The 27,145-nt window shown below is 42.0% G+C and overlaps 1 protein-coding gene across 1 annotated transcript; it reads right to left on the bottom strand.

Annotated features, from left to right (window-relative positions):
• Positions 1-682: 682 nt before the first annotated feature.
• Positions 683-22,376, bottom strand: LOC149432731 (uncharacterized). Its single transcript, XM_089664971.1, has 5 exons — positions 22,342-22,376; positions 14,594-14,775; positions 11,412-11,540; positions 4,132-4,254; positions 683-1,778 (listed from the first exon to the last, which is right to left on the bottom strand). The coding sequence occupies exons 1-5, from the start codon at positions 22,359-22,361 to the stop codon at positions 1,645-1,647; spliced, it is 588 nt and encodes a 195-aa protein (XP_089521097.1). The 5' UTR covers positions 22,362-22,376; the 3' UTR covers positions 683-1,644.
• Between the last annotated feature and the right edge of the window lie 4,769 nt (positions 22,377-27,145).

Raw genomic sequence — 27,145 nt, 5'->3', positions numbered from 1 at the left:
CCCACTGATACCAATGATGGGGCACTATTGCTCCCACTGATACCAATGATGGGGCACTATTCCTCCCACTGATACCAATGATGGGGCACTATGCCTCCCACTAATACCAATAATGGGGCATTGTTAACTCCCATTGACTCCATAGAATGCAGGAATGATAAAACCTTGAGCTTTTAGAAATGCTTTAAACATTTGAACATTTTCTTGTTTTTTTTTCCTTTGAAAATGCTAACTGTCTGGCTTTTTGGCCCATAGCTTCAATACTTCCAGAATCAGTTTTCTTAGCACATTTTCTGGCTGACCGCTAAATCGAAGGTTAGAATGAGCCCCACAATCCATCGCCTGCTGCATTGAAAGGGTCTCTGAACCCAGCAGTCATCACATGAAGGCAGCTGTCAAGGAACATCTTGCTCTTTTTTTCCAGAGTTAACTTAGCCGGAAGTTGATTGTGTAGCATTATGTGGAACACCATTTACAAGAGAACAAAAAGTAGACACTTGGCCCAGAGTTGTTGGCATTTGGTGCATTGCTGTAAATGTAAGCTTCACTCTCATTTTTATTTTTTTTCATCCTTCTTCGCTTATTTCAAGCCCCGTAGGTGCCATGCCATACTGGAAAGGCTAAAATAACCCATGTTTTATCTCCAAGGTTATAAAACAAACCAAAATGAACTTAGCAAAAGTGTTTTACAAGTTCATAGAACAACAAATTTTAATGGTCATTAAAAAAAAATATATTTAATAAAATTGAATTCTCTGATGGCATAATAAAGAGGACAAAGACAAATTTTACCCACCTTTTATTCCCTGAATTATTTCTAAGTTTTTTTTTATTAGGAGAGAAAATACAAACTTGTGTATCTACAATTCAGTTCTTTTATTGTGATTAATTAGAGAAGTATTAGGAACATTTAAATCCACTTATGCATTTCACACTACACACAGTGACTAATGATGTGCACATGTAGGTTTAAAGGTCATTTCTTCCTTATACAAAGTGAGTATCTGCCGGATAAACTCATAACAGGACTCCTGTTCTGCTCATTAGGAAGTCCACTATATGGACAGAAGACCTAACTTGCAATGTTTCAATTCATCCTGAAGGTATTCTGTAGGGTTGAAGTTAGGGCTCTGTGCAGACCACTTGAGGTCCTTCACACCAAAATCATCATATCATGTCTTTACAGAGTTGTCTTTGTGCATGGGGCACAGTCAGGGGTGTATTTACCACAAGGCAAATACACCCCGGATTGACAACTCATGGGGCCCCGGACAATAGAGAATCATGGGGCCCCTGTGTCCTTGCCCACACTCAAACCATTCCCAAAAAAGCCTATGAAAGGTAACAGGGGCATTTCATGGGGACCCCTGCTGACCCTGGGCAGTGCTTGAGTGTCTGAATGGTCAGTCCGCCCCTGGTATCAACCTGATATCATTAATAGATGCCCAAAGCCCACCAACCCTGATACTAAAAGGGAACTTCTGTGAACAGAAATAATGGTTTTAGTACTGCATGTAGCTGGATATGGCCCATCCAGATATGAGAGGAAACAAAATGGATTTTTTTTGTTATATAATTACAGTGGTGAACTTATTCCTTTAATATAATGATTTTTTAATTAAAAGAATCATAGACATAGTCCACCTAAGAAACGACGCTGGTTGGTGGGGGGTATACTGTATATGATGGTGGACGTCCATTGATTATTAGCTGTCTTAATTCATCCAATGTCATTGCTACGTCGGGTTCAGTTCTACTGTGAATCCAGCTCATGAATCCTGCAATGAAGGAAAGGATTCTGTTAGTGCACATGTTACATAATAACTATTTTATTTATTTATTTCAGGTACTTATATAGTGCTGTCAAATTACGCAGCGCTTTACCTATATAGTACATTTACATCAGTCCCTAACCCTCAAGGTATCGTATTTAATCTCCAGCGCCTCAGGATATGCACAGCCAAAAGGGAAGCCAAGGGTACCAGGACAGCGACAACCAAAGGAAATGCTTCAGGGGTGCAGCCCTCCTCAGACGGGGAAATCAGCCACTGGATAGAGAGAAAACAGGTGGCGCACACACCTAGTGCATTATTCAAGGTTTATTGTAGGAGTGAAATAATAAAAACATACTCACAGCTGTTGATGGCATCAACAGCGAGGCTCTTACTTTCCATTCATCATACATCTGCATCAGAGGCTGGTCATCAGCTCTGAGGAAAGAGATTCGTCCCCGAAATGCGTCAGCCATTTGACCGCACTGACAGTGAGAAAACCTCGCCTGCCGTTGTGGCCATTGTCATTTTTCTATGCTTTTTAGATACATGCTTCATCTGTGAGTATGTTTTTATTATTTCACTCCTACAATAAACCTTGGATAATGCACTAGGTGTGTGCGCCACCTGTTTTCTCCCTAACCCTCAAGGGGTATACAATCTCCATACAACCTTGGTGGTGCTTCTGTAGCAGGGTGTCACTGCCCCATCCCTGTGGCAGAACAATTCTAGCGTATTCATAATGCCCAATTCAAAAGGAGGAATCTGCCCCATCTTGGCTCTCAAGGCCCAAAAGGAAGAGGAGACAGTTCTGAAGCTGCAGATCTGTGACAGTGCCATATATTTTAGATCAACTTTACTGACTGGAGGAAAATATCAATGCATTTTGGAGATCAGACACATCCCTTAATTAGGGCTTTGGTAAATCATAAAACACAACAAAATCAAATAGGAATAGTATTCAAAAAATGATAAAAGAAATGCCCGCAGCGATGAAAGAAGAAAAGAATTAGCGCAGGGCAGGCATGACTAGGCCCAGAGTGGGAAGGAAGATGTGTGAGGGGTTAATGATAGTATTAGGGTTGGTAAAGGATAGCTGGGGGATCTGGTTGGTAGAGGAGAGTGTAGGTGGGGTCTTCTGCACCTTAGGGTGGGGTGTCCTGGGGAGCATCAGTTGGAGTTGGACGTGGGTGAGAGAGCTTCCCTCCCGCCCTCCCTGTTTGGTGAGTGTTGTGTTCCTCCTGGGGGGGGGGTTATTTCAGTTCCTGGGCGGTGGTTGGTCTTTGGAGGCGGTTCTTATCTTGGAGGTACAAAAATGGTGTGGGACCCATCGTTGGTATGGTGTGCCCGGGAACATTCCAGTTAACCGAGGTTTAACTGGAAGGTGGTGGTGCTGCACTGCGGACGGTATGGTTGTCTCCGAGCTGGTTGGTTGCGGCTGGAGGCCTAGTGGAATATGGTTGTCCTCAGGTGCATTTCGGATCGTTTTGGGGGTGCCTTCAAAGACCAACAACAACTCTTTATGTTTTCTGTTATAAGGAATGGTTGATGTGTTTAAACTTGATTTGTTAATAAAAGGCCGTGTTGGCCATTTTACTCCAAAATTGGTGTTGTGTTTTCTGTAAGTATAGTAAGTAAAGGGGATTGGTATGGAAGGGTAATGGTGGTGTAGTGGGGTCTGGATGAACCTATCTCGGGTGCACTAGTCATGCAAAACAAAATAAAATGAGTTAAAAATATACTCCTATATAATATTTTATAACATTTTTTAGTTTGCATCTATCATCGAATGTTTTAGTTACTATTGTTATGGTATTTTATTACATTTTGACTTTTACTCTAGCCTAAATGAAGGGTGGCGTGCCTGCTTCCGAAATGTGTTGGAATTTTCCTACAGTCACTGCAGATGATTCATATAATATCTGACATTCCATCGACTTTTTCATTTAGTTCTCTACTTTTCTTTTCTGCATGAGAAATTTAGTGCTGTCTTTGTTCCCTTTGAGAAGATTCAATCTCTCATTTGCCCTACTTACCATTGTCAGCAAGACAGAAAGTGGTGGGAAATCCTTAAATTTATAGTTGCCTATGGAAAAGGGTTACTCTTTCAAATTCTAACAGAAACATTTGTTCTGGTGACAAGGGATTTCACCTCAATCAAAAACAAGAGGGATTTTGACCATTCCCTACTCTATTCAAAACTAAACAACAAACCTTTTGGCTATAGATAAACTTTAAAGATAAATGAAAAATGACATGCAGTAAGATATTTTGTATGTTTTTTTAATTGAATTTCCCTTTAAAGTGTGGGAAATAAAAGTCAGAAAGCAAGAAAAATCTATAAATAAAAAAAATTTACCAGCCACATAGTACAGTACCACGCCCAGCCAGCCAAAGACTAAACCGTATTCAATGTGCACAAAATATAGGAGATGGACAAGGATGACAGTTGCGGAGATCATTCCACACAATGCTAAAATACCTACATGGAATAAAAATGATACACAGTATTAACGCATTAAAAAGTCAGTTTATGTAAAAATAAATCACACCCTGTTTTCTTGTACCACTCTGAAGTTCCAGCAGTGATATCTGAGTTCCCAGCTACACCACCGTTCTAGGGAGGTACCAACCTCTTTGGTCAAGCAGAACTCCTGGGTGGCTACTAGTTGCATGTCTTGATGATTTCAACAATGATATCAATGCCCCTGAGTCCCTGGCTCTACCCCTGTTTAATGGAGGTGCTGCTCTCCATGGTGGTGCAGTGCCAGAAACACGTGCATAGAGGATTGACTGCTTTGTAGCTCTCTGAGATTCCATCAGTGATATTGATGCCCCAGAGTTCCCAATTTTGCCTCCATTATAGGGGGGTCCTGCTCTTCCTGGTGGAGCAGTGTCAGGAATTCCCACACAGAGGATTAGCTGCTAGTTGTAGATCTCTGAGACCTCAGCAGTAATCTCTACCACACCTGAGTTCCTGGGCCACCTCCATTTCAGGAAGGACCCACTCTCACTTGGTGGATCAATGTCAGGAACTTCCTCGGAGGAGATTGGGTACCTCAGCAGTAATCTCTACCCAACCTGAGTTCCTGGGGCACCTCCATTTCAGGAAGGACCCACTCTCACTTGGTGGAGCAATGTCAGGAACTTCCTCTGAGGAGATTGGGTGCCTCAGCAGTAATCTCTACCCCACCTGAGTTCCTGGGCCACCTTCATTTCAGGAAGAACCCACTCTCACTTGGTGGACCAATGTCAGGAACTTCCTCGGAGGAGATTGGGTACCTCAGCAGTAATATCTACCCCACCTGAGTTCCTGGGGCACCTCCATTTCAGGAAGGACCCACTCTCACTTGGTGGAGCAATGTCAGGAACTTAATCTGAGGAGATTGGGTGCCTCAGCAGTAATCTCTACCCCACCTGAGTTCCTGGGCCACCTTCATTTCAGGAAGAACCCACTCTCACTTGGTGGAGCAATGTCAGGAACTTCCTCGGATGAGATTGGGTGCCTCAGCAGTAATCTCTACCCCACCTGAGTTCCTGGGCCACCTCCATTTTAGGAAGGACCCACTCTCACTTGGTGGAGCAATGTCAGGAACTTCCTCTGAGGAGATTGGGTGCCTCAGCAGTAATCTCTACCCCACCTGAGTTCCTGGGCCACCTCCATTTTAGGAAGGACCCACTCTCACTTGGTGGAGCAATGTCAGGAACTTCCTCTGAGGAGATTGGGTGCCTCAACAGTAATCTCTACCCCACCTGAGTTCCTGGGCCACCTCCATTTCAGGAAGGACCCACTCTCACTTGGTGGAGCAATGTCAGGAACTTCCTCTGAGGAGATTGGGTGCCTCAGCAGTAATCTCTACCCCACCTGAGTTCCTGGGGCACCTCCATTTCAGGAAGGACCCACTCTCACTTGGTGGAGCAATGTCAGGAACTTCCTTGGAGGAGATTGGGTGCCTCAGCAGTAATCTCTACCCCACCTGAGTTCCTGGGCCACCTCCATTTTAGGAAGGACCCACTCTTACTTGGTGGAGCAATGTCAGGAACTTCCTCTGAGGAGATTGGGTGCCTCAACAGTAATCTCTACCCCACCTGAGTTCCTGGGCCACCTCCATTTTAGGATGGGCCCACTCTCACTTGGTGGAGCAATGTCAGGAACTTCCTCTGAGGAGATTGCGTACCTCAGCAGTAATCTCTACCCCACCTGAGTTCCTGGAGCACCTCCATTTCAGGAAGGACCCACTCTCACTTGGTGGAGCAATGTCAGGAACTTCCTCTGAGGAGATTGGGTGCCTCAGCAGTAATCTCTACCCCACCTGAGTTGCTGGGCCACCTCCATTTCAGAAAGGACCCACTCTCACTTGGTGGAGCAATATCAGGAACTTCCTCAGCGGAAATTGGGTGCCTCAACAGTAATCTCTACCCCACCTGAGTTGCTGGGCCACCTCCATTTCAGGAAGGACCCACTCTCACTTGGTGGAGCAATGTCAGGAACTTCCTCAGAGGAGATTGGGTGCTAGAGTCACTAAGAGAACTGAGAAGCACATGCTCTGAAAAATGTTGTACCCAAAGCTAACGTCTCACATGGATTTTGTTTTAAATAGTGCTTAATATTACCCTGGGACTAGCTCTGTTCAGGTTTGCAACCATGTTGTATTCTTTTGGACATCCCATATGCCAAACTATGTTATATCTAATCTTAATATTTTGTTGTACAGTACTGTGAAAAAAGTTACAGGCAGTTGTGGAAAAATGCTGAAATTAAGAATACTTTCAAAAACAGAAGTGTTAATAGTTTATTTTTATCAATTAACAAAATGGAAAGTAAACAAACAGAAGAGAAATCCAAATCAAATCAATATTTGGTGTGACCACCCTTTGGCTTCAAACCAGCATCAATTCTTCTAGGTAGACTTGCACACAGTTTTTGAAGGAACTCGGCAGGTAGGTTGTTCCAAATATCTTGGAGAACTAACCACATCTGTGGATGTAGGCTACCTCAAATCCATCTGTATCTTCATGTTATCCCAGACAGACTTGATGATGTTGAGACCAAGGCTCAGTGGGAGCCAAATCATCACTTCCAAGACTCCTCGTTCTTCCTTGTGCTAAAGACAGTCCTTACTGACATTGGCTGTATGTTTGGGGTTGTTCTGATGCAGAATAAATATGAGGCCAATCACATGCCTCCCTGATGGTATGGCATGATGGATATGTATCTGCCTGTATTTCTCAGCATTGATTCTGACCAAATCTCCAATTCTATTTGCAGAAATGCGGCCCCAAACTTGCAAGGAACCTCCACCATGCTTCACAAAGCCTGCAGACATTCATTATTGTACTGCTCTCCAGCCCTTTGGTTTACAAACTGTCTCCTGATACAGCCAAATAATTAAAAATTTGAATTGTCAGTCCAGAGCACCTGCTGCCTTTTTTCTGCACCCCAGTTCCTATGTTTTCCAGTATAGCTGAGTCACTTAGTCTTGCTTCCACGTCGGAGGTATGGTATTTTCAATTTCAATGCTTCAATGAAGACCACTTCTGACCAGACTTCTTCAGAACAGTAGATGGGTGTACCTGGGTATTACTGGTTTCCACCAGTTCTATGCTTATGGCACTGCTGGACATCTTCCAATGCCCAAAAAAAAGTAAGGATGATGTCTTTCATCTGCTGCAATAAGTTTCCTTGTCCAACCACTGCGTCTATGGTTCTCAACGTTGCCAGATCACTGGTGTCCTCAATACTAAGAAATACACACAGATACTTATCCCTGATGCCATACAATCATGGGGGCTTGTGGTTGGCTCCAAATGTATTCTGCAGCAGGACAATGACCCCAAGCATGCAGCCAATATCATTAAGAAAAATCTTCAGCGTAAAGAAAAATAAGAAGTCCTGGAAGTGATGGTTTGGTCCCCACAAAGCCCTGATTTCAACATGGAGTCTGTCTGGAATTACATGAAGAGACAGAAAGGTTTGAGGCAGCCGACATCCACAAAAGATCTTTGATTAGTTCTTCAAGATGTTTGGAACAACCTACCTGCTGAGTTCCAAAAAAAAAACCTGTGTGCGCAAGTGGTGTGTGTGTACCTAGAAGGATTGACACTGATTTGAAGCCAAAGCATGGTCCAACCAAAGTGTGATTTGATTTGGATTTCTTTTCCATTCTTTACTTTCCATGTTGTTAATTGATAAAAATAAACCATTAACACTTCTATTTTTAAGAGAAAGAAAGGGGGGGATACAGTACAAGGGGTGCCAACATCCCTAGGAATATAGAAAAAAGAAGAAGTCCTCTACTTGGTGGGACTTTAACGGCACGAGTTTGTAAGTTAATAAACTAATGAATCAGCAGTTAAAACATAACACTCAATTGTATTTTATACCATCTTAAAAAGGACATAACAAGTTGAAATACATAAATGACGGCGGTCACTGTCAAAGGATGTGTAACCTAATAGTGGAAGATCGGTCATGCAAATGTTGCACTGGCGCGTTTCGGGACTAATTGTCATCTCTTCCTAAGAGGTGCTCAAAGAGGCATAATGCATGGCCCCATGTGGGGGCAAGAAAAGTACCCGCGGACCGCCAAGAAGCTAAAAAGTATTGATTCCCATGATGCAGTAGAGAATATTCATAGACCTCTCATGGCAAAGATGGTAGTAAAGTACAGGGAGAAAGAGATGAGAAGAGCCAAACGTCTCCTGGAGGGGCCCCGCCCAAGCACATCAATGGCGAACCCGCAACAGTCCGCACAGAGATGCAGACGGGATGGTGCTACGTGAGGAGGACCAAAAGAGTGAAAAGTGACTTAACTCCAAAGAATCCAAAAAGGATTTTTCAAGGAGGAAAAAAGAGACCACTTCCGGGTCGTTTGCCCAGAGGCAATGTAGTGATGTATAGACAAGCCAGGCTGCATCAGCCGGAATCAATACTTTTTGGCATCTTGGTGGTCCACGTGTACTTTTCTTGCCCCCACATGGGGCCATGCATCATGCCTCTTTGAGCACCTCTGAGGAAGAGACGACGATTAGTCTTGAAACGCGTTAGAGCAAACATTTGCATGACCAATCTTCCACTATCAGTATTAAGTTACACATCCTTTGACAGTTACTGCCATCATTTATATATACTTGTTATGTCTTTTTTAACCACTTCCCGTCCGGCCGTTGTATATAAACGACCGGATGGTGGCAATGCAGGGGCGGGTTGCCATTTGTAAATAGCCTCCCCGCCTTCTCCTTGTGCGCGCTCCCTGGGAGTGCGCAGCACCACGATCCAGTGCACGCTGTGTCCTCTGGACACAGTGGAGCACCAATCGTTGTACAGGACCTCTGTGTGAGGTCCCGATCATGTGATCACTGATTGGCCAATCAGTGATCACATGCAGAGTAGTAAGCAAGATGTCACTTCTGACATCATTGCTTACTACGTGTGAAATCTGTGAATGATCATCGAGGTCACATGGTACAGGGCTATTCACAACAGCCTTGTACCATGTGACAAGCTGTGACCAATCACAGCTCACACAATATTTCTCAATGGCTGCAAGAATGCAGCCAGAAAGAAGGGTAAATGATTGCTTTTACAGCCTTTATGGGTGTAAAAGCAATCAGTGTAAAAAAAAAATCTTCATAAACCCCCACACGTAGTACAGTGTCACTATGGTGACACTGTACTGCTAGGGTGACAGTATGTAAAAAAAACCCCATAAATAATAATATAAAAAAATAAAATGTAAAGAAAAATTTAGAAAAAATATAATTTTTGGTTATAAACTAATTTGGGTTTTTTTTTTTTTTTGCTAAAAGGATAACTGAATAAATTTTTGCCAAGATTTATGAAGAAAGATTATTTATTTGCAAAATTGTATAAGAAAAACACGGTTTTTTCAACATTTTTTGACTTTTTCATTTATATAGCAAAAAAAATTAAAATCCCAGTGGTGAATAAATACCACCAAAATAAAGTTTTATCAGTCTCAAAAAAATGGTAAAAAATTCATATGGGTACAGTGTTGCATGACCGCGCAATTGTCATTTAAAGTGTGATAAAATTGGCCTGGGCAGGAAGGGTGTAAAAGTGTCCGGACTTGAAGTGGTTAAGAAGGTATAATATAAAAGTGAGTGTTATGTTTTAACTGCTGATTCATTAGTTTATTAACTTACAAACTTGGGCCTTTAAAGTCCCACCAAGTAGAGGACTTCTCCTTTTTTTTCTATTTCTGAGAGAATTCTTCATTTACAGCATTTTTTCGCAACTGCCTATATTGCCTATTATGACTGTATAAAATCTTTTAACCTCCCTGGCGGTATGATTATTTCAGATTTTTGGTGCTGAAAGCGGTACATTTTTTTGCATGGAAATATGTTGTTTTTTTATTGTAGGCCTGTAATTTTTAGGAATAACTCACTGAAATCTGTCCGAACAAGAGTCTAGTAAACATCCTGGGGATGATAAAATTTGAAACATGAAATCATAAATTATAATTTAATAAATAATCATAAAAAATAATAATATAATAATAATACATTTAATTCAATAATATAATCAAACCAAAAACACTGAAATGTGAAATAGAGCGCCAAGTTCGCACATCGCTGAGCAAAGTCGCAGAATCGTTTTCAGTGTCTGATGAGGAATTTCCCCCACGAATCATTATCACTCAATTCTGCAAGTGGTTCTGATTTACTATCGCTGTTCTCTAGCCGGTCTAAAACCGCTTTTGACCTAAAGGGACGCTTTTTGGACGCCATGGACGTTTCTCAGTTTCCAGGCAGAAAGAACAGTAAAAATGCAGACAGGGGACAGGACAAAGCACTCGGGACAAAATGTATGTGAAATGGTTTGATACAGGAATGTTTTGCTATGAAATAATCGTTTTTAAAAAAATGTAATTTTTTTAAAATTTTCAAATTTGCCGCCGGTTCCGGCGCCCGTACGTCCCGACGTCACAGGGACCGGAACACGGAAGCCAGATGCCGGCATCGGCCGGAGGAGATGGCCAGGGACGCTGCAGGGGGGACATCGCAGGAGCGAAGAACAAGGTAAGCGCTGTAGGGACTCCCTGTGCAACGCCGCATGGTAAGCCCGAGTGTAGCTCGGGGGGGGTTACCGCTTTTGGTACTGAAACTTTACCCCGAGCTACACTCGGGAATACCGCCGGGGGGTTAATGAAGTTTTTTTATTAAGTAAATATATCTATATCCTCCTTTTGTCTTCATCTTTGTCCTAAAGAAGCAGTTTGTAAATCCCGTTGACATAAAAGGATCCTCTACCAAGGCCTTTTGTCTACTTTTGTATACCACACTAGATAATATGTAGACTAATTGTTAGCTAGGAGATATGTGTTTAAAACAAGGAGTTCTGTTATCTGAGATAGGATTTATTCCACATGGAGATGTTTATAGAATCGTTTATTATCCATTAGAGTTTTTTTATTATATATGTGCTAATAATAAAGCTTTCTTAAGATTTTAACATTTGTGTGGTCTCATTTGTATCGGCAAAGTTCAATTGTATTTTTTTTCCATAAAGAGGACCAGTAAAGGGTTATGTTTCAATGAATGTGGAATAACCCTTTAAATGCCTTTTTTTTAAAAAAGTACATGAAGGAATTACGGTTTGTAACTGAAACATACCTGTTATGAACATCGCTCTTGCTATCACGTATTTCAGGTACTTCACACCTTTCACCAGTGCCAGAATGGCCACGGTATTGCAACAGGTTCCAAAAAAGATGGCAATCACAAAAAGGATTTTGGAATATACTGGGAAGGAGAGAGAGAAAGAGAAAAGTCAGACCAAGATGAAAATAAACTATCCATATATATCTCCACAGAACCAGTCTGTTCAGACAGCCACCTGCTGACCCACATGGAAGAAAAACATATTAAAAAAATATTCTTCCCAACAGGGGCGGACTGACAACTCATGGGGCCCCCAGGCAATAGGGGATCATGGGGCCCCTGTGTCCTTGCCCAAACTAAAAAAAGCCTATGAAAAAGGTACCGGGGGCATCTCATGGGCCCCCCTACTGACCCCGGGCCCTCGGGCAGTGCCCGAGTTTCCAAATGGTCAGTCCGCCCCTGCTTCCCAAATATATTGACATCTATTTGAAATACTACAAATTTGGCCGTATTCAATATATTTCAACATATATTCCAATAAATAAATAAATAAATATATACATAAATATATACATATATACAGTCAGGTCCATAAATATTGGGACATCGACACAATTCTAACATTTTTGGCTCTATACACCACCACAATGAATTTGAAATGAAACGAACAAGATGTGCTTTAACTGCAGACTCTCAGCTTTAATTTGAAGGTATTTACATCCAAATCAGGTGAACGGTGTAGGAATTACAACAGTTTGCATATGTGCCTCCCACTTGTTAAGGGACCAAAAGTAATGGGACAATTGGCTTCTCAGCTGTTCCATGGCCAGGTGTGTGTTAGTCCCTCATTATCCCAATTACAATGAGCAGATAAAAGGTCCAGAGTTCATTTCAAGTGTACTATTTGCATTTGGAATCTGTTGCTGTCAACTCTCAAGATGAGATCCAAAGAGCTGTCACTATCAGTGAAGCAAGCCATCATTAGGCTGAAAAAACAAAACAAACCCATCAGAGAGATAGCAAAAACATTAGGCGTGGCCAAAACAACTGTTTGGAACATTCTTAAAAAGAAGGAACGCACCGGTGAGCTCAGCAACACCAAAAGACTCGGAAGACCACAGAAAACAACTGTGGTGGATGACGGAAGAATTCTTTCCCTGGTGAAGAAAACACCCTTCACAACAGTTGGCCAGATCAAGAACACTCTCCAGGAGGTAGGTGTATGTGTGTCAAAGTCAACAATCAAGAGAAGACTTCACCAGAGTGAATACAGAGGGTTCACCACAAGATGTAAACCATTGGTGAGCCTCAAAAACAGGAAGGCCAGATTAGAGTTTGCCAAACGACATCTAAAAAAGCCTTCACAGTTCTGGAACAACATCCTATGGACAGATGAGACCGACATCAACTTGTACCAGAGTGATGGGAAGAGAAGAGTATGGAGAAGGAAAGGAACTGCTCATGATCCTAAGCATACCACCTCATCAGTGAAGCATGGTGGTGGTAGTGTCATGGCGTGGGCATGTATGGCTGCCAATGGAACTGGTTCTCTTGTATTTATTGATGATGTGACTGCTGACAAAAGCAGCCGGATGAATTCTGAAGTGTTTCGGGAATATTATCTGCTCATATTCAGCCAAATGCTTCACAACTCATTGGACGCTTCACAGTGCAGATGGACAATGACCCAAAGCAGACTGCAAAAGCAACCAAAGAGTTTTTAAGGGAAAGAAGTGGAATGTTCTGCAATGGCCAAGTCAATCACCTGACCTGAATCCGATTGAGCATTTCACTTGCTGAAGACAAAACTGAAGGGAAAATGCCCCAAGAACAAGCAGGAACTGAAGACAGTTGCAGTAGAGGCCTGGCAGAGCATCACCAGGGATGAAACCCAGTGTCTGGTGATGTCTATGCGTTCCAGACTTCAGGCTGTAATTGACTGCAAAGGATTTGCAACCAAGTATTAAAAAGTGAAAGTTTGATTTATGATTATTATTCTGTCCCATTACTTTTGGTCCCTTAACAAGTGGGAGGCACATATGCAAACTGTTGTAATTCCTACATTATTCACCTGATTTGGATGTAAATACCCTCAAATTAAAGCTGACAGTCTGCAGTTAAAGCACATCTTGTTTGTTTCATTTCAAATCCATTGTGGTGGTGTATAGAGCCAAAAATGTTAGAATTGTGTAGATGTCCCAATATTTATGGACCTGACTGTATATACATATATATATATATATATATATATATATATATATATATGTATGTGTGTATATATATATATATATATATATATACACACACACTAAATGTTGAAATGCGTTTTTATTACAAAATATATGAAAAATATTTTTAAAAATACATTTTCAAATATACTGTATGTCTTTAAAAATACAGTCAATCTACATTTCTGGAATGCATTTACAAATATATGAAAAAATATATGTTAAAATGTCTTTTTTATATGTTAAAAAACATCGGAAGAAAGTATTTTAAAAATATATTATTAAAAATATGTTTCATATATTTTGTAAAATATAAAAAACGCATTTCAACATGCAGTGTATATATATATATATATATATATACTGACATCATTGCTTATGTTTGAGAACTGTTCCTGTGTTACCTTTAACTACTTTAGGAAAGATCCTTTGTTGTTCCTTTAATTAGCCTGGTCTGAAGTCTCTCAAAGGGTGCGTGCTTGGCGTATCAAAGAACAATACCTACATCAGGGGACTGAAGGTTAGAGAAAGTACAGTACAGAGGGTCCAACATGTGAGTTGCTGTCTAGTATAGGCTATATTGCTGTTTCTAGGCACAACTGTGTATGTATCACTTGCTAATTTAGCCAACCAGTCAGGGAATGGGTGACAGGCAAGGGTGATGAACACTCAGGTTTGGGCATTAGTGAATGCAGTTCCACAGTATCCCCACTAAGGTGCCGTAAGCCCTGCCCAATCTACTCTACTCAAAAAAATTGTCTGCCCGTGCTGCTTTTGGAGACTTTCCCTCACTACTTGTCTGTTGAAACTTTTGTCACCGTAAGAAGAAGTGAGGGGAAATCTCTCTAATAGGTTAAAACAATAAAAAAAAGTGGCTTTATCTTTAATATTGATTTTAAATGGATGATTTGTAGGTGATTTGATTGTTGTATGGGAAGGTGAAGTGTGAATATTTAATCCACTTACCAAAAAGCTTGTGAAATGCGCACGCCTCCATACTGCAGACCTTCCATAAGCCCACATGGTCTATGTGATACTCTCCATTTCCCTTGATCCAGTGGTTGGTACACATAGCGATTAACATGCAGATGTTGCCGATACTGATTATTATAGTCACTGCCAGCCTCAGCCAGAAGGACGAAGTGGAGCTGCAAAGACATGAAAACAATTTCTATTAGCTTAATAAGACCCTCACACCAACCTAAAGGCAAAGTTCCCCATTTTACATAAACTGGCCCATGCAGACACGGGGCCCCAGTAGTTTAAACTGCATGGTGCCATTTGTAAAACTACTGTTTGATGTAAATACCATACCAATAGGCCTTTAATGTCATCCATGAAGCTTGACTGAAACTCGTTCAATGTTCCCATTTCTATGTCCTGACTTACTTCCATGATATGGACTACAACAAAATGGCCGTCAATATATATGCAAAATAGTGAATGACTCTACCTAGCCAACAAAACAATACACAAATGATAGGTAATAAAACAATATAGTATGTGTAGTAATAAAACAGTAATAATCAGTATGTGTTGCCACATTTCATAAACAATTTAGTGCTTACGGGGGGTTGGACAAAATTAAAGAAAAACCAGGTAAAAGAACGAAATTGTTGCCTAATATGGTGTTGGACAACTTTTGGATTCTAAGATGGCCTGAATTCTCCTGGGAGAATTCTCAGTTTTTTCAGAGATACTGGAGGCGTGATCCCGAACCTTGTTCTCCAAAATTGACCATAGTTGCTTTATGATATGAAGGTCCGGTGCTCAGGGAAGGTGCAACACTTTGTCTGCATGCTTGTCAGACCACGATTTGACAACACCAGTTGACAAATATGAAATTAGTTTTTTGGTGGAGCAGATCCATTGTCTTGGCACAAGAGCATTTGAGTATTTGGAGGAAGATCTCTTATCTGGAAGGTGTATTGTCCTTTGAGCCCTGGGACCTGCTTGTGAAGGGAATATACTGTATGTGGAAAGGACCTCGTAAAGCTATATTAGACCTCCTAACATAGTGGTGAGGTCCATCACGGTCAACTGTTATTGGGATCATAACAAAGTGGAAGACACTGGGAACAACAGCAACTCAGCCACGAAGAGGTAGGCCCCATAACAGAGTGGGGTCAATGCATGCTGAAGTCGCCAACTGTCTGCAGAGTCATTAGCTAAAGACCTCCAAACTTCATGTGGCCTTCAGATTAGCACAACAACAGTGTGTAGAGAGCTTCATGGAATGGGTTTCCATGGCTGAGCAGCTACATCCAAGCCAATGTGCAAGGCAAAGAGTCAGATGCAGTGGTGTAAAGTACGCTGCCACTGGACTCTAGAACAGTGAAGACGTTTTCTCTGGAGTGACAAATCACGCTTCTCTGTCTCGCAATCTAATGAGCGTCTCTGGATTTGCCAGGAGAACGGTACTTGCCTGACTGCATTGTGTCAAGTGTAAAGTTTGGTGGAGGGGGGATTATGGTGTGGGGTTGTTTTTCAGGGGTTGGGCTTGGCCCCTTAGTTCTAGTGAAGGGACCTCCTAAAGCGTCAGCATACCAAGACATTTTGGACAATTTCATGCTCCCAACTTTGTGGGAAGAGTTTGGGGATGGTCCCTTCCTGTTCCAACATGACTGCGCACCAGTGCACAAAGCAAGGTCCATAAAGACATGGAGGAGCCAGTTTGTGGTGGAGGAACTTGACTGGCCAGTCCTGACCTCAACCCCATAGAACACCTTTGGGATGAATTAGAGCGGAGACTGCGAGCCAGGCCTCCTCCCCCGACATCAGTGCCTGACCTGACAAATGTGCTTCTGGAAGAATGGTCCAACCTTCCCATAGACACCCTCCTAAACCTTGTGGATGGCCTTCCCAGAAGAGTTGAAGCTGTTATAGCTGCAAAGGGTGGGGCCAACTCAATATTGAACCCTACGGACTAAGACTGGGGGGCCATTAAAGTTCATGTGTGGGGAAAGGCAGGCGGCCCACTACTTTTGGCAATATAGTGTACAGTATATGTGAGTTTTTGACTTATCTGCGTAAGTCCAATTTTAATAAATAAATTATTTCAGAAATATACTACACCATGAGGCCCTCATTTTCTATGTGAGCCCACTATAGGAGGAATTACGACCTCTTAAAGAGTCACACATCAACTTTTTGGGAAAGGATGCAGGACCCCCCAGCGGAGGAAAAGGAGCCAGGTGCCCTAGGAGATACATCAAGGGAAGTGATCCGGCAGGAACCCTGATGAGGGGAAAGTGTGTTTGACATGATTATCGAGCAGGTCCACAGATAGAGGTGAACGCATATGGTGAATGGTGGTGTTGATCACCAGAAGGCGCTAATTAAAACTTCACGGGTGAATTTTCAGAGACATTGAATGCATATGGACATTGGATCATCAGTAGAAACAAGGACATTAAATATATGTTATAAAATATTTATGCACATGATGGTTTACTTACTGTAAATATCTCCAAAACATGCATGTGAGTGAGTGACGTCAGTGGTGGCACGGCCAGTCAAACGTCCGCTGCCCACCAACCCAAAAGGAAGACCAGGTGAAGATGGAAGCCTCAGGGAGCCGTGACAGTTCTCTGCTGGAGGGCTTTGTTTTCAGGTAAAGCTTTCATAATCTACTGGTATGTGATCCATACTAAGGCTGGTTATACACTATACAATTTTCTTACAGTTTTCTGACCAATTTCCTTTAGATTTACCTTCCACTATGTAGTGCAAGGGTCTACCTAATTAGATACAATTGAAAGTGTTGTTTAGGTTTGACCTCCTATTATATGGTTTTTGGTAAATCTAAAGCAAAAATCCCAGGAAAATTGTATAATACAGGTGAAACTCGAAAAATTTGAATATCGTGCAAAGTTCATTTATTTCAGTAATGCAACTTAAAAGGTGAAACTAATATATGAGATAGACTCATTACATGCAAAGCAAGATAGTTCAAGCCGTGATTTGTTACATTGTGATGATTATGGCTTACAGCTCATGAAAACCCCAAATCCACAATCTCAGAAAATGAGAATATTGTGAAAAGGTGGAATATTCTCGGCTCAAAGTGTCCCACTCTAATCAGATAATTAAGCCATAACACCTGCAAAAGGTTCCTGAGCCTTTAAATTGTCTCTCAGTCTGGTTCAGTAGGAATCACAATCATGGGAAAGACTGCTGACCTGACACCATCATTGACACCCTCCATAAGGAGGGAAAGCCTCAAAAGGTAATTGCAAAAGAAGTCGGATGTTCCCAAAGTGCTGTATCAAAGCACATTAATAGAAAGTTATGTGGAAGGGAAAAGTGTGGAAGAAGAAGGTGCACAAGCAGCAGAGATGACCGCAGCCTGGAGAGGATTGTCAGGAAAAGGCCATTGAAAAGTGTTGGGGACTTTCACAAGGAGTGAACTGAGGCTGGAGTCAGTGCATCAAGAGCCACCACACACAGACGGATCCTGGACATGGGCTTCAAATGTCGTATTCCTCTTGTCAAGCCGCTCCTGAACAACAAACAACGTCAGAAGCGTCTTACCTGGGCTAAAGAAAAACAGACCTGGTCTGTTGCTCAGTGGTCCAAAGTCATTTTTTCTGATGAGAGCAGCTTTTGCATGTCATTTGGAAACCAAGGACCCCGAGTATGGAGGAAGAATGGAGAGGCCCAAGGACCCCGAGTAGGGAGGAAGAATGGAGAGGCCCAAGGACCCCAAGTATGGAGGAAGAATGGAGAGGCACAAGGACCCCAAGTATGGAGGAAGAATGGAGAGGCCCAAGGACCCTGAGTATGGAGGAATGGAGAGGCCCAAGGACCCCGAGTATGGAGGAAGAATGGAGAGGCCCAAGGACCCCGAGTATGGAGGAAGAATGGAGAGGCCCAAGGACCCCAAGTATGGAGGAAGAATGGAGAGGCACACACTGCAAGATGCTTGAAGTCCAGTGTGAAGTTTCCACAGTCTGTGTTGATTTGGGGAGCCATGTCATCTGCTGGTGTTGGCCCATTGTGCTTCATTAAGTCCAGGGTCAATGCAGCCGTCTACCAGGAGATTTTGGAGCACTTCATGCTTCCTTCCACAGACAAGCTTTATGGGGATGCTGACTTTATTTTCCAGCAGGACTTGGCACCTCCCCACACTGCCAAAAGCACCAAAACCTGGTTCAATGACCGTGGGATTACTGTGCTTGATTGGCCAGAAAACTCGCCTGACCTGAACCCCATAGAGAATCTATGGGGCATTGCCAAGAGAAAGATGAGAGACATGAGACGGAACAATGCAGAAGAGCTAAAGGCCGCTATTGAAGCATCCTGGTCTTCCATAACACCTCAGCAGTGCCACAGGATGATAGCTTCTATGCCACGCCCCATTGAGGAGGTAATTGCTGAAAAAGGGGCCCAAACCAAGTACTGAGTACATATGCAGCTTCTACTTTTCAGAGGTCCGATATTGTTCTATGTACAATCCGTGTTTTATTGATTGCATGGAATATTCTCATTTTCTGAGATTGTGGATTTGGGGTTTTCATGAGCTGTAAGCCATAATCATCACAATGATGACAAATCACGGCTTGAACTATCTTGCTTTGCATGTAATGAGTCTATCTCATATATTAGTTTCACCTTTTAAGTTGCTGCACTGAAATAAATGAACTTTTGCACCATATTCTAATTTTTTCGAGTTTCACCTGTAAACTCAAAACGTGCGCAATTTCATGACAGGAGATGCATTGATTATCCAGGATCAGGCACTCAACGTGCTCAATGTTCACAGGAATTACTGCTGTGGGCTGGGAACCACCCGGCCGGGATGGTCACTGATGGACGTACAGCCAATGTTTACACCATTCAATGTCTTGGAGCTCATGTACACTGCAGCTGATAAACTCACGTTCAGGAGCTGTTCAGCGTTTTTTTCAGCAGCCCCTGAACTCTCCCTAATGTTTTCCTATGTGTCCATGTACACATCATCGTTTACAGCCGTATGCTTGTAAACACGGCTAAATGCGCCAAATCGCGTTTATAAGTGTTTGCGTTTGAAATTTTTTTTTTAATTCTTCCCGTTCCCGATGCTGTCCAGAGCCTTTTTTCATCATGAAAAATGCATTCAAAGAGTTTTCAGGGTGCTCAGATGGACAAAACACTGAACACAGGATGTTCCTACCAAGCTTGTCACATATTGTAATGACCATTCACACCTCAGACCTCTCCCACCCTTGGAAACAAAAGATGTTAATGACCATTCACACCTCAGACCTCTCCCACCCTTGGAAACAAAAGATATGTTAACCCCTTCACGCCTAAGGGTAAAACAAATCTAAATGCCTAAGCACAATTCTGCAACGTTGACGTGTTAGTAAAACCGTACATATCGTCACAACTACTTTGTACATCCAGGTGGATTATACCTTGTTTTTTTCAGGACAAATTGGGCTTTCATTTGGTGGTAAATGGTCATGGATAGCTCCTAATTTTTTTTTTATTATTAAAGGAAAACTGGGCCAAAATAGTAAAAAAAATCATTTTTTTAAATTTAACTGTGTGTTTCTTGTTACGACCATAACCTACCACCAAAGAACAACCCAAAATACATTCTCCAGTTCTTGACGATCACAGCGATACCATATATGTGTATGTTATTTGTTGTTTGTACCCGTAGTACAGTCCAGAAACAACAGTGCGCATTTTGTTTTTGTCTTTTTTTTTATATAAAACACACTGACACTGACATTAACACTAACTGACACTGATACCAATTTTTTTTTAAATCCTGACCTTTGACCCTGACCTTTGCCCTTGACCCTGACCTTTGACCCTGACCTTGACCCAAACACTAACCCTGGTACTGAACTAGATCAAACCTTGATCTAGGTATTTTTCTTTATTTTTTCTTTTATTTTTTAATATTTATTTATCTTTTTTTTTTTTTTTTACAAACTTTTTTTTTATCTCTCTATGTCAGGAGTTCGAGAGATACAATGTATCTCTCTTCTCCATTCATAGAGAGAGAGAAAACAAGGGGGCCGGGCTGCACAGTGAGTGATCACTGTGATAGCCAATCAGAGGCTATCACAGCGATCACGTGACCCGGAATCGGGGGTCCCGATCGTTAGAACGGGACCCGGGGCTCTCAGTGACACCGCGGTCTTGGTGCTGGGAGCGCGCCGAGCGGCGCGCTCCCAGCACAAAGACAGGTACGCAAATATGCGGCCCCACGGAAAAAAGCCCAGGTCCGTGAGGCCACATATTTGTGTTACGTCGGCGTCAAGGGGTTAATGACCATTCACACCTCAAATTCCTCATGAAGACCTCCTGCCAGGTGACCTTAATGACTCCCTCCCCCAGACACCTTTCCCACCCTTGGAAACAAAAGAAATGTTAATGAGCAACTCACACCTAAGCTAATCTCAACACATACTGCTGTCTCTGCTTCTACTCTCTGTATTTCTCTGAAATAGCTAATAATTTACCACTTTACAGTGCATTCTGGGCATTTGGGAGGTTCTCCTGTGCTTATCTTTAAAAAACGCTTCTAAACACAAACGCACATAAACGCACATAAACACGGTATGCAAATGCGGCTAAACAGACGTTTTTTAACCTACCATTTTCCAGCAGTCAGTTTCCATCGTTCAGAAACGTCCCGTGTACATGGGGCCTAACCGTTTGTGATTAGAGGCGTTTTTTAACTGTTCCATGTCCAGATGCTGTCCAGCCTTTTTTTATCATCAGAAATGCATGCAAAGCATTTTCCAGGTACTCAAATGGACCCGGTACACCAGCGCAGTCAGTTCCAGGTTTTGCGTGAAGGAAAAAATGGTAGAACGCGCCGCAGTATGCTCATGATGGGATCCATAGTGAATACAACCAGAAAAGACAGGTCATCTCCACCAGGGGCGGACTGACAACTCATGGGGCCCCCGGGCAATAGGGGATTGTGGGGCCCCTGTGTCCTTGCCCAAACTCAAAAAAGCCTATGAAAAAGGTACCAGGGGCATCTCATGGGGCCCCCTACTGACCCCGGGCCCTCGGGCAGTGCCCGAGTTTCCAAATGGTCAGTCCACCCCTGATCTCCACACATACTGCTCTCTCTGCTTCTGCTCTCTCTATTTCTCTCCAAATGTCTGAAATAGTTTATTTTTTTACTATTTTTCAGTGCATTCTGGGCATTTTGGAAGGTCTCCTGATGTTATCTTTTCAAAACGCTTCTAAACGCAAACGCACATAAACGCGGTATGCAAACGTGGCTAAAATGACGTTTTTTAACCTACGTTTTCCAGCAGTCAGTTTCATTTGTTCAGAAGAGTTTTCCAAAAGCCCCGTGTACATGGAGCCCTTACTGTGGCTGAGCGGCTCATCACTGTACTGTGCTTGAAATCTTCTGTAGATATCCACGGGTTTTACGCCTTCGTTCACAAAAAACATCACCACCACGCGCTGTTCCATGCACGCACTAACACTGTTGTCTGCCATCTTGATTAACGGTCCAAGGACTGACCCGACTACCAGTAATAGGACACACTTGCCACTTACTACTGCCGCCCTAGCATCCCTTTTTATACCTGTAAAAGTCCCGGTTTGACTTGAATGCCCCTCATATAAATACATTATGGTTAACCACATTAATCTATTCACTTTTAACAAGTCAAAATAAAAAATAAAAAATAATTTTTGCTATATAAGCACCTTTTAAGTCATGAGTGCAGCTGAGTTTAGGAAAATACCTCGTGCTGTAGGAAATCATGTCTGTTCTCCTCCTCTGTCAGTCCTTACTGTAACATTACAAAGAAAAGTCAACTTACTTTACAAAGTTTTCATTCTTCCTCCTCCTCCCTCGAAACTAACCTGACTAACTACACACGTCCACATTCATACCATGATTTATGATGTGTGGTTAATGTTTTTGCAGAAACACCACTCTTGATTTCACTCACTGAGCTATTCAGGTAAAATTTGCTTGCAAAAAAACTCAAAAAGCTAAATGTTCCCTCTTTTATAGAGGATGTGTTTCTTTTTTTGTTGCGTTTTTTAGTGTATTTAGGAAGGTTTTGTAGCACCCTCTGGTGTACATAGTTTCTTCCACCTGAAAACCTTCTATAAGACACCAGTACAAGAGGCCCTGCTTGATATTTGTAAGCTAAGAGGGATCGATATGGTTGTCAATCAAGGACCCGGCTTATATGTGTGCTGCTAGAGAACGAAACAGAAGAGCGCACCATGAGAACCCAGTAACAGTGCCACTCCAGGTGACTGCATGAAATGGTGTGACTGGTTCTTGGACAGCCCCTGGCAGGAGAAATTGTCACACAAATTGAGTTGCTTCTGAAAAGAACCCTACTGCTATTGGGAACCAATGACCCACATTAGTACCTTCAGAGGGAGAAAGAGCACAAACTGAAGATGGCTCAGCTTGGCCAGCTAGAGCCCTTGATTGTATCTTTACAGTCATCTGCATCAGGATCTTCAACAGCCAGACCTTCACTTATCGCGACCTGTAAGCGTTTTGTCTGGAACCAAGTGGGGTATATCACAGGTCACTGTCCAGAGAGGAAGAGACCTATCAAAGATATCTTAGCTCATCCAGGATGGAGGAACCGTGAGGAGGTGATCACAGAGTAAGCCATGATTATCACAGGATTTGGACATCATGACTGTGCTGTACATGACCTGTGCAAAGAGAAGACCTGAGAGGTTGCCCCAGCACCCATGGCCTGTACAAAGATATCTTAGCTCATCCAGGATGGAGGAACCATGAGGAGGTGATCACAGAGTAAGCCATGATCATCACAGGATTTGAACATCATGACTGTGCTGTACATGACCTGTGCAAAGAGAAGACCTGAGAGGTTTCCCCAGCACCCATGGCCTGTACAAAGATATCTTAGCTCATCCAGGATGGAGGAACCATGAGGAGGTGATCACAGAGTAAGCCATGATCATCACAGGATTTGAACATCATCACTGTGCTGTACATGACCTGTGCAAATAGAAGACCTGAGAGGTTGCCCCAGCACCCATGGCCTGTACAAAGATATCTTAGCTCATCCAGGATGGAGGAACCATGAGGAGGTGATCACAGAGTAAGCCATGATCATCACAGGATTTGGACATCATGACTGTGCTGTACATGGCCTGTGGAAAGAGAAGACCTATGATGGTGCCCCAGCAGGCCCTCCCCCCACTACAGACTGCCTGTAGAAAACTACAGAAGGGGACAGAGACAAGGCCAGTCACCCTGCACAAGGAGAGAGAGCAGCATTGGCCAGTCTTCATTTCTGCATAGCAAAGTTTCATAGTTGCATAGTTAGTCTGGCTGAAAAAAGACAAGTTCATCCAGTTCAACCATAGCAAAAAAAAAAATTAAAATCCTACACCCACAGTTGATCCAGAGGAAGACAAAAAAAATAGCAAAGCATGATCCAATTTGCTCCTGGAGGGAAAAAAATTCCTTCCTGATCCCCCAAGAGGATCACACTGGATTACTGCACAGATGTGGAAGAAATACACAAAGCACACCAAGATTCAAGTATGAGTACAAATGCGTCTTATATTTAGACATTCAGTTGTAGATGGAAGATTGCAAAATATAAAGTTTTAAAGGTTATTAAAAATATATATTTATTGAATTTTCGTTGTTTTTATTCCTTGATGGCTTGACAAAAAAGCCGTATGCAAATGTTACATGCCTTTGATTCTAAGTAATTTTATTAAGAGAGAAAATAAAATCAGCGATGGCAACAACCCATGTAGCTGCAATTATATCTATTGTGATTCAGCAGAGAAGGATTACAAACACTTACATCTACTTATTCATTTCACACTTTATACAGCAACTAATTATAGGGATATGCAGGTAAAGATCACCTCTCCCCCAAACAAAGCAGTTATGTGTTGGGTAAAGTCATGATAGGACTCCCAGTCAGCTCATTAGGAACTACCCTATATCACCAGAAGACCTAACTCGCAACGGTCAGTCAAAGTGATCCCAAAGGTCTTCAGTAGGGTTGAGGTCAGAGCTCTGTGCATCCCAAAGCTCTATAGTAGGGTTGAGGTCAGCACTCTGTGCATCCCAAAGGTCTATAGTAGGGTTGAGGTCAGCGCTCTGTGCATCCCAAAGCTCTATAGTAGGGTTGAGGTCAGCACTCAGCATCCCAAAGCTCTATAGTAGGGTTGAGGTCAGCGCTCTGTGCATCTGAAAGGTTTATAGTAGGGTTGAGGTCAGCGCTCTGTGCATCTGAAAGGTTTATAGTAGGGTTGAGGTCAGCAGTCTCCCCCAAACAGAGCAGTTATGTGTTGGGTAAAGTCATGATAGGACTCTCAGTCAGCTCATTAGGAACTACCCCAAATCACCAGAAGACCTAACTCGCAACGGTCAGTCAGAGTAATCCAAAAGGTTTATAGTAGGGATGAGGTCAGTGCTCTGTGCATCCAAAAGGTCTTCAGTAGGGTTGAGGTCAGCATCTATGCATCCGAAAGGTCTATAGTAGGGTTGAGATCAGCGCTCTGCAGGGGCGGACTCACCATTTGGAAACTCGGGCACTGCCCGTGGGCCGGGGGTCAGTAGGGGGGCCCATGAGATGCCCCTGGTACCTTTTTCATAGGCTTTTTTGAGTTTGGGCAAGGACACAGGGGCCCCATGATCCCCTATTGCCCGGGGGTCCCATGAGTTGTCAGTCCGCCCCTGCTCGTTATCCTTCCTTTCCCACTTGAGTGCACAGTATGGAATTTGCAACTTGGCCTGGACTCTGACTTCTGGATTCCCTTTGGATATGATCTCCAACCTCTAGCTCTGAGGTGGTATTCATTAAGTGCAAGTGTATATGATCCATGGCTGAAGTACTTGGGGGGCAGGAGGTGGTGAAGGACCTTTCCTCCATATTCCCCATTAACTCGCTGGGCGCCAAGCCTGGGTCACATGAGAGGACTGCCCCCAGGGTGTGTTCTTCTGGGCTACGCTAGGAACTTGTGACAGGTTCATTCTCTTTACATATGGGGTAACTTTATTTTGTGCCGTTCCCATCAATGCCCAGGGACAAGGCTGAAGCCGCCTTCATGGAACACTCGACCTTAAGGTTGGCCTTTAACTATTCTCCAATTAACTCTCGGGTCCCCGTGTCAATATACACTCTCACTGTAAGTTGTTGCATTTAGGAGGAACATGCTGAGCCTATGCTCACTCCACCTGTCCACCTATCACCGCTACATCGCTTCCAGTAACAGAATAGAGCCCCGCAGTGCTCCATGCATGCACTTGACTTAACTCTTGACTTACCGTACCTCTGCACAGGTTGGGGACCTCAGCGGTGTCCATCCAGTCCCGTTTGCTATGGGAGACAAACCGCTGCGGTAGGAGCCCATATGGATGAAAAATATATTTGAAATATATTTTAAAAATATTCTTCCCAAATATATTGACATATATTTGAAATGCTACAATTTTGGCCATAGGTACGTCAGCACAAAAATCACTTACTCAATGTATATAAATAAAATTACAAACAATAGTGCCGCGCTCCTAAAACTATTATAACATGTAATAAAACAATTATCTTTCAAAAAATATACATTAGTGATAAAGTCCTTTGTGTTAGCGTGAAACAAATTATATCCGAATAATAAGTGACCATTGCAATAAATAAAAAACAAAATTTAAAAATTGATCAGTCCAAACTTGACAAATTCAAAAATGAACAAATCTTCATTCCAAGTGACTTCTTATTATGATCTCAATATGCGCTCACCTCCTTTGATGCCTCCTAAAAGGCCAAAACCGCTTTTGTTCACCTATTGGAACTATGGATCATATATTGCATCTCAGCAATAGTGGTATATATATATATATATATATATATATACATACATATACATACTTCATGTTGAAATGCGTTTTAATTACAAAATATATAAAAAATATTTTTAAAAATACATTTCAAATATACTGTATGTCTTTAAAAATACATATCTACATTTTTTAAATGCATTTACAAATATGTGTAAAAATATATGTTAAAATGACTTTTTTATAGGTGAAAACAAATCTGTAGAATATGTTTTAAAAAAAATATATTTTTAAAATATATTCTTCAGATTATTTGAAATGTATTTTGAAAAATATTTTTAACATGTTTTGTAATAAAAGCTCATGTCAACATGCTGTATATATATATATATATATATATATATATATATATATATATATATATTTTATATATATATATATATATTGAAATATAATTATTATGGCCAAAATTGTAGCATTTCAAATATATGGCAATATATTTGGGAAGAATATTTTTAAAATATATTCTTCAGATTATTTGAAATGTATTTTGAAAAATATTTTTAACATGTTTTGTAATAAAAACTCATTTCAACATGCTGTATATATATATATTGAAATATAATGAATATGGCCAAAATTGTAGTATTTCAAATATATGGCAATATATTTGGGAAGAATATTTTTAAAATATATTTCTCTCCCATATGGGACTGCTGCTGCTTGTGTGGGTGGGATGTGGACTGCTC

This window comes from Staurois parvus, unplaced genomic scaffold, assembly GCF_062004578.1.
Source record: "Staurois parvus isolate SC_StPar_1 unplaced genomic scaffold, SC_StPar_1.0 ptg002113l, whole genome shotgun sequence".
Taxonomy (NCBI): domain Eukaryota; kingdom Metazoa; phylum Chordata; class Amphibia; order Anura; family Ranidae; genus Staurois; species Staurois parvus.
Note: the sequence above shows the minus strand (reverse complement) of the source record. Positions and strands in the feature narration are given on the sequence as shown.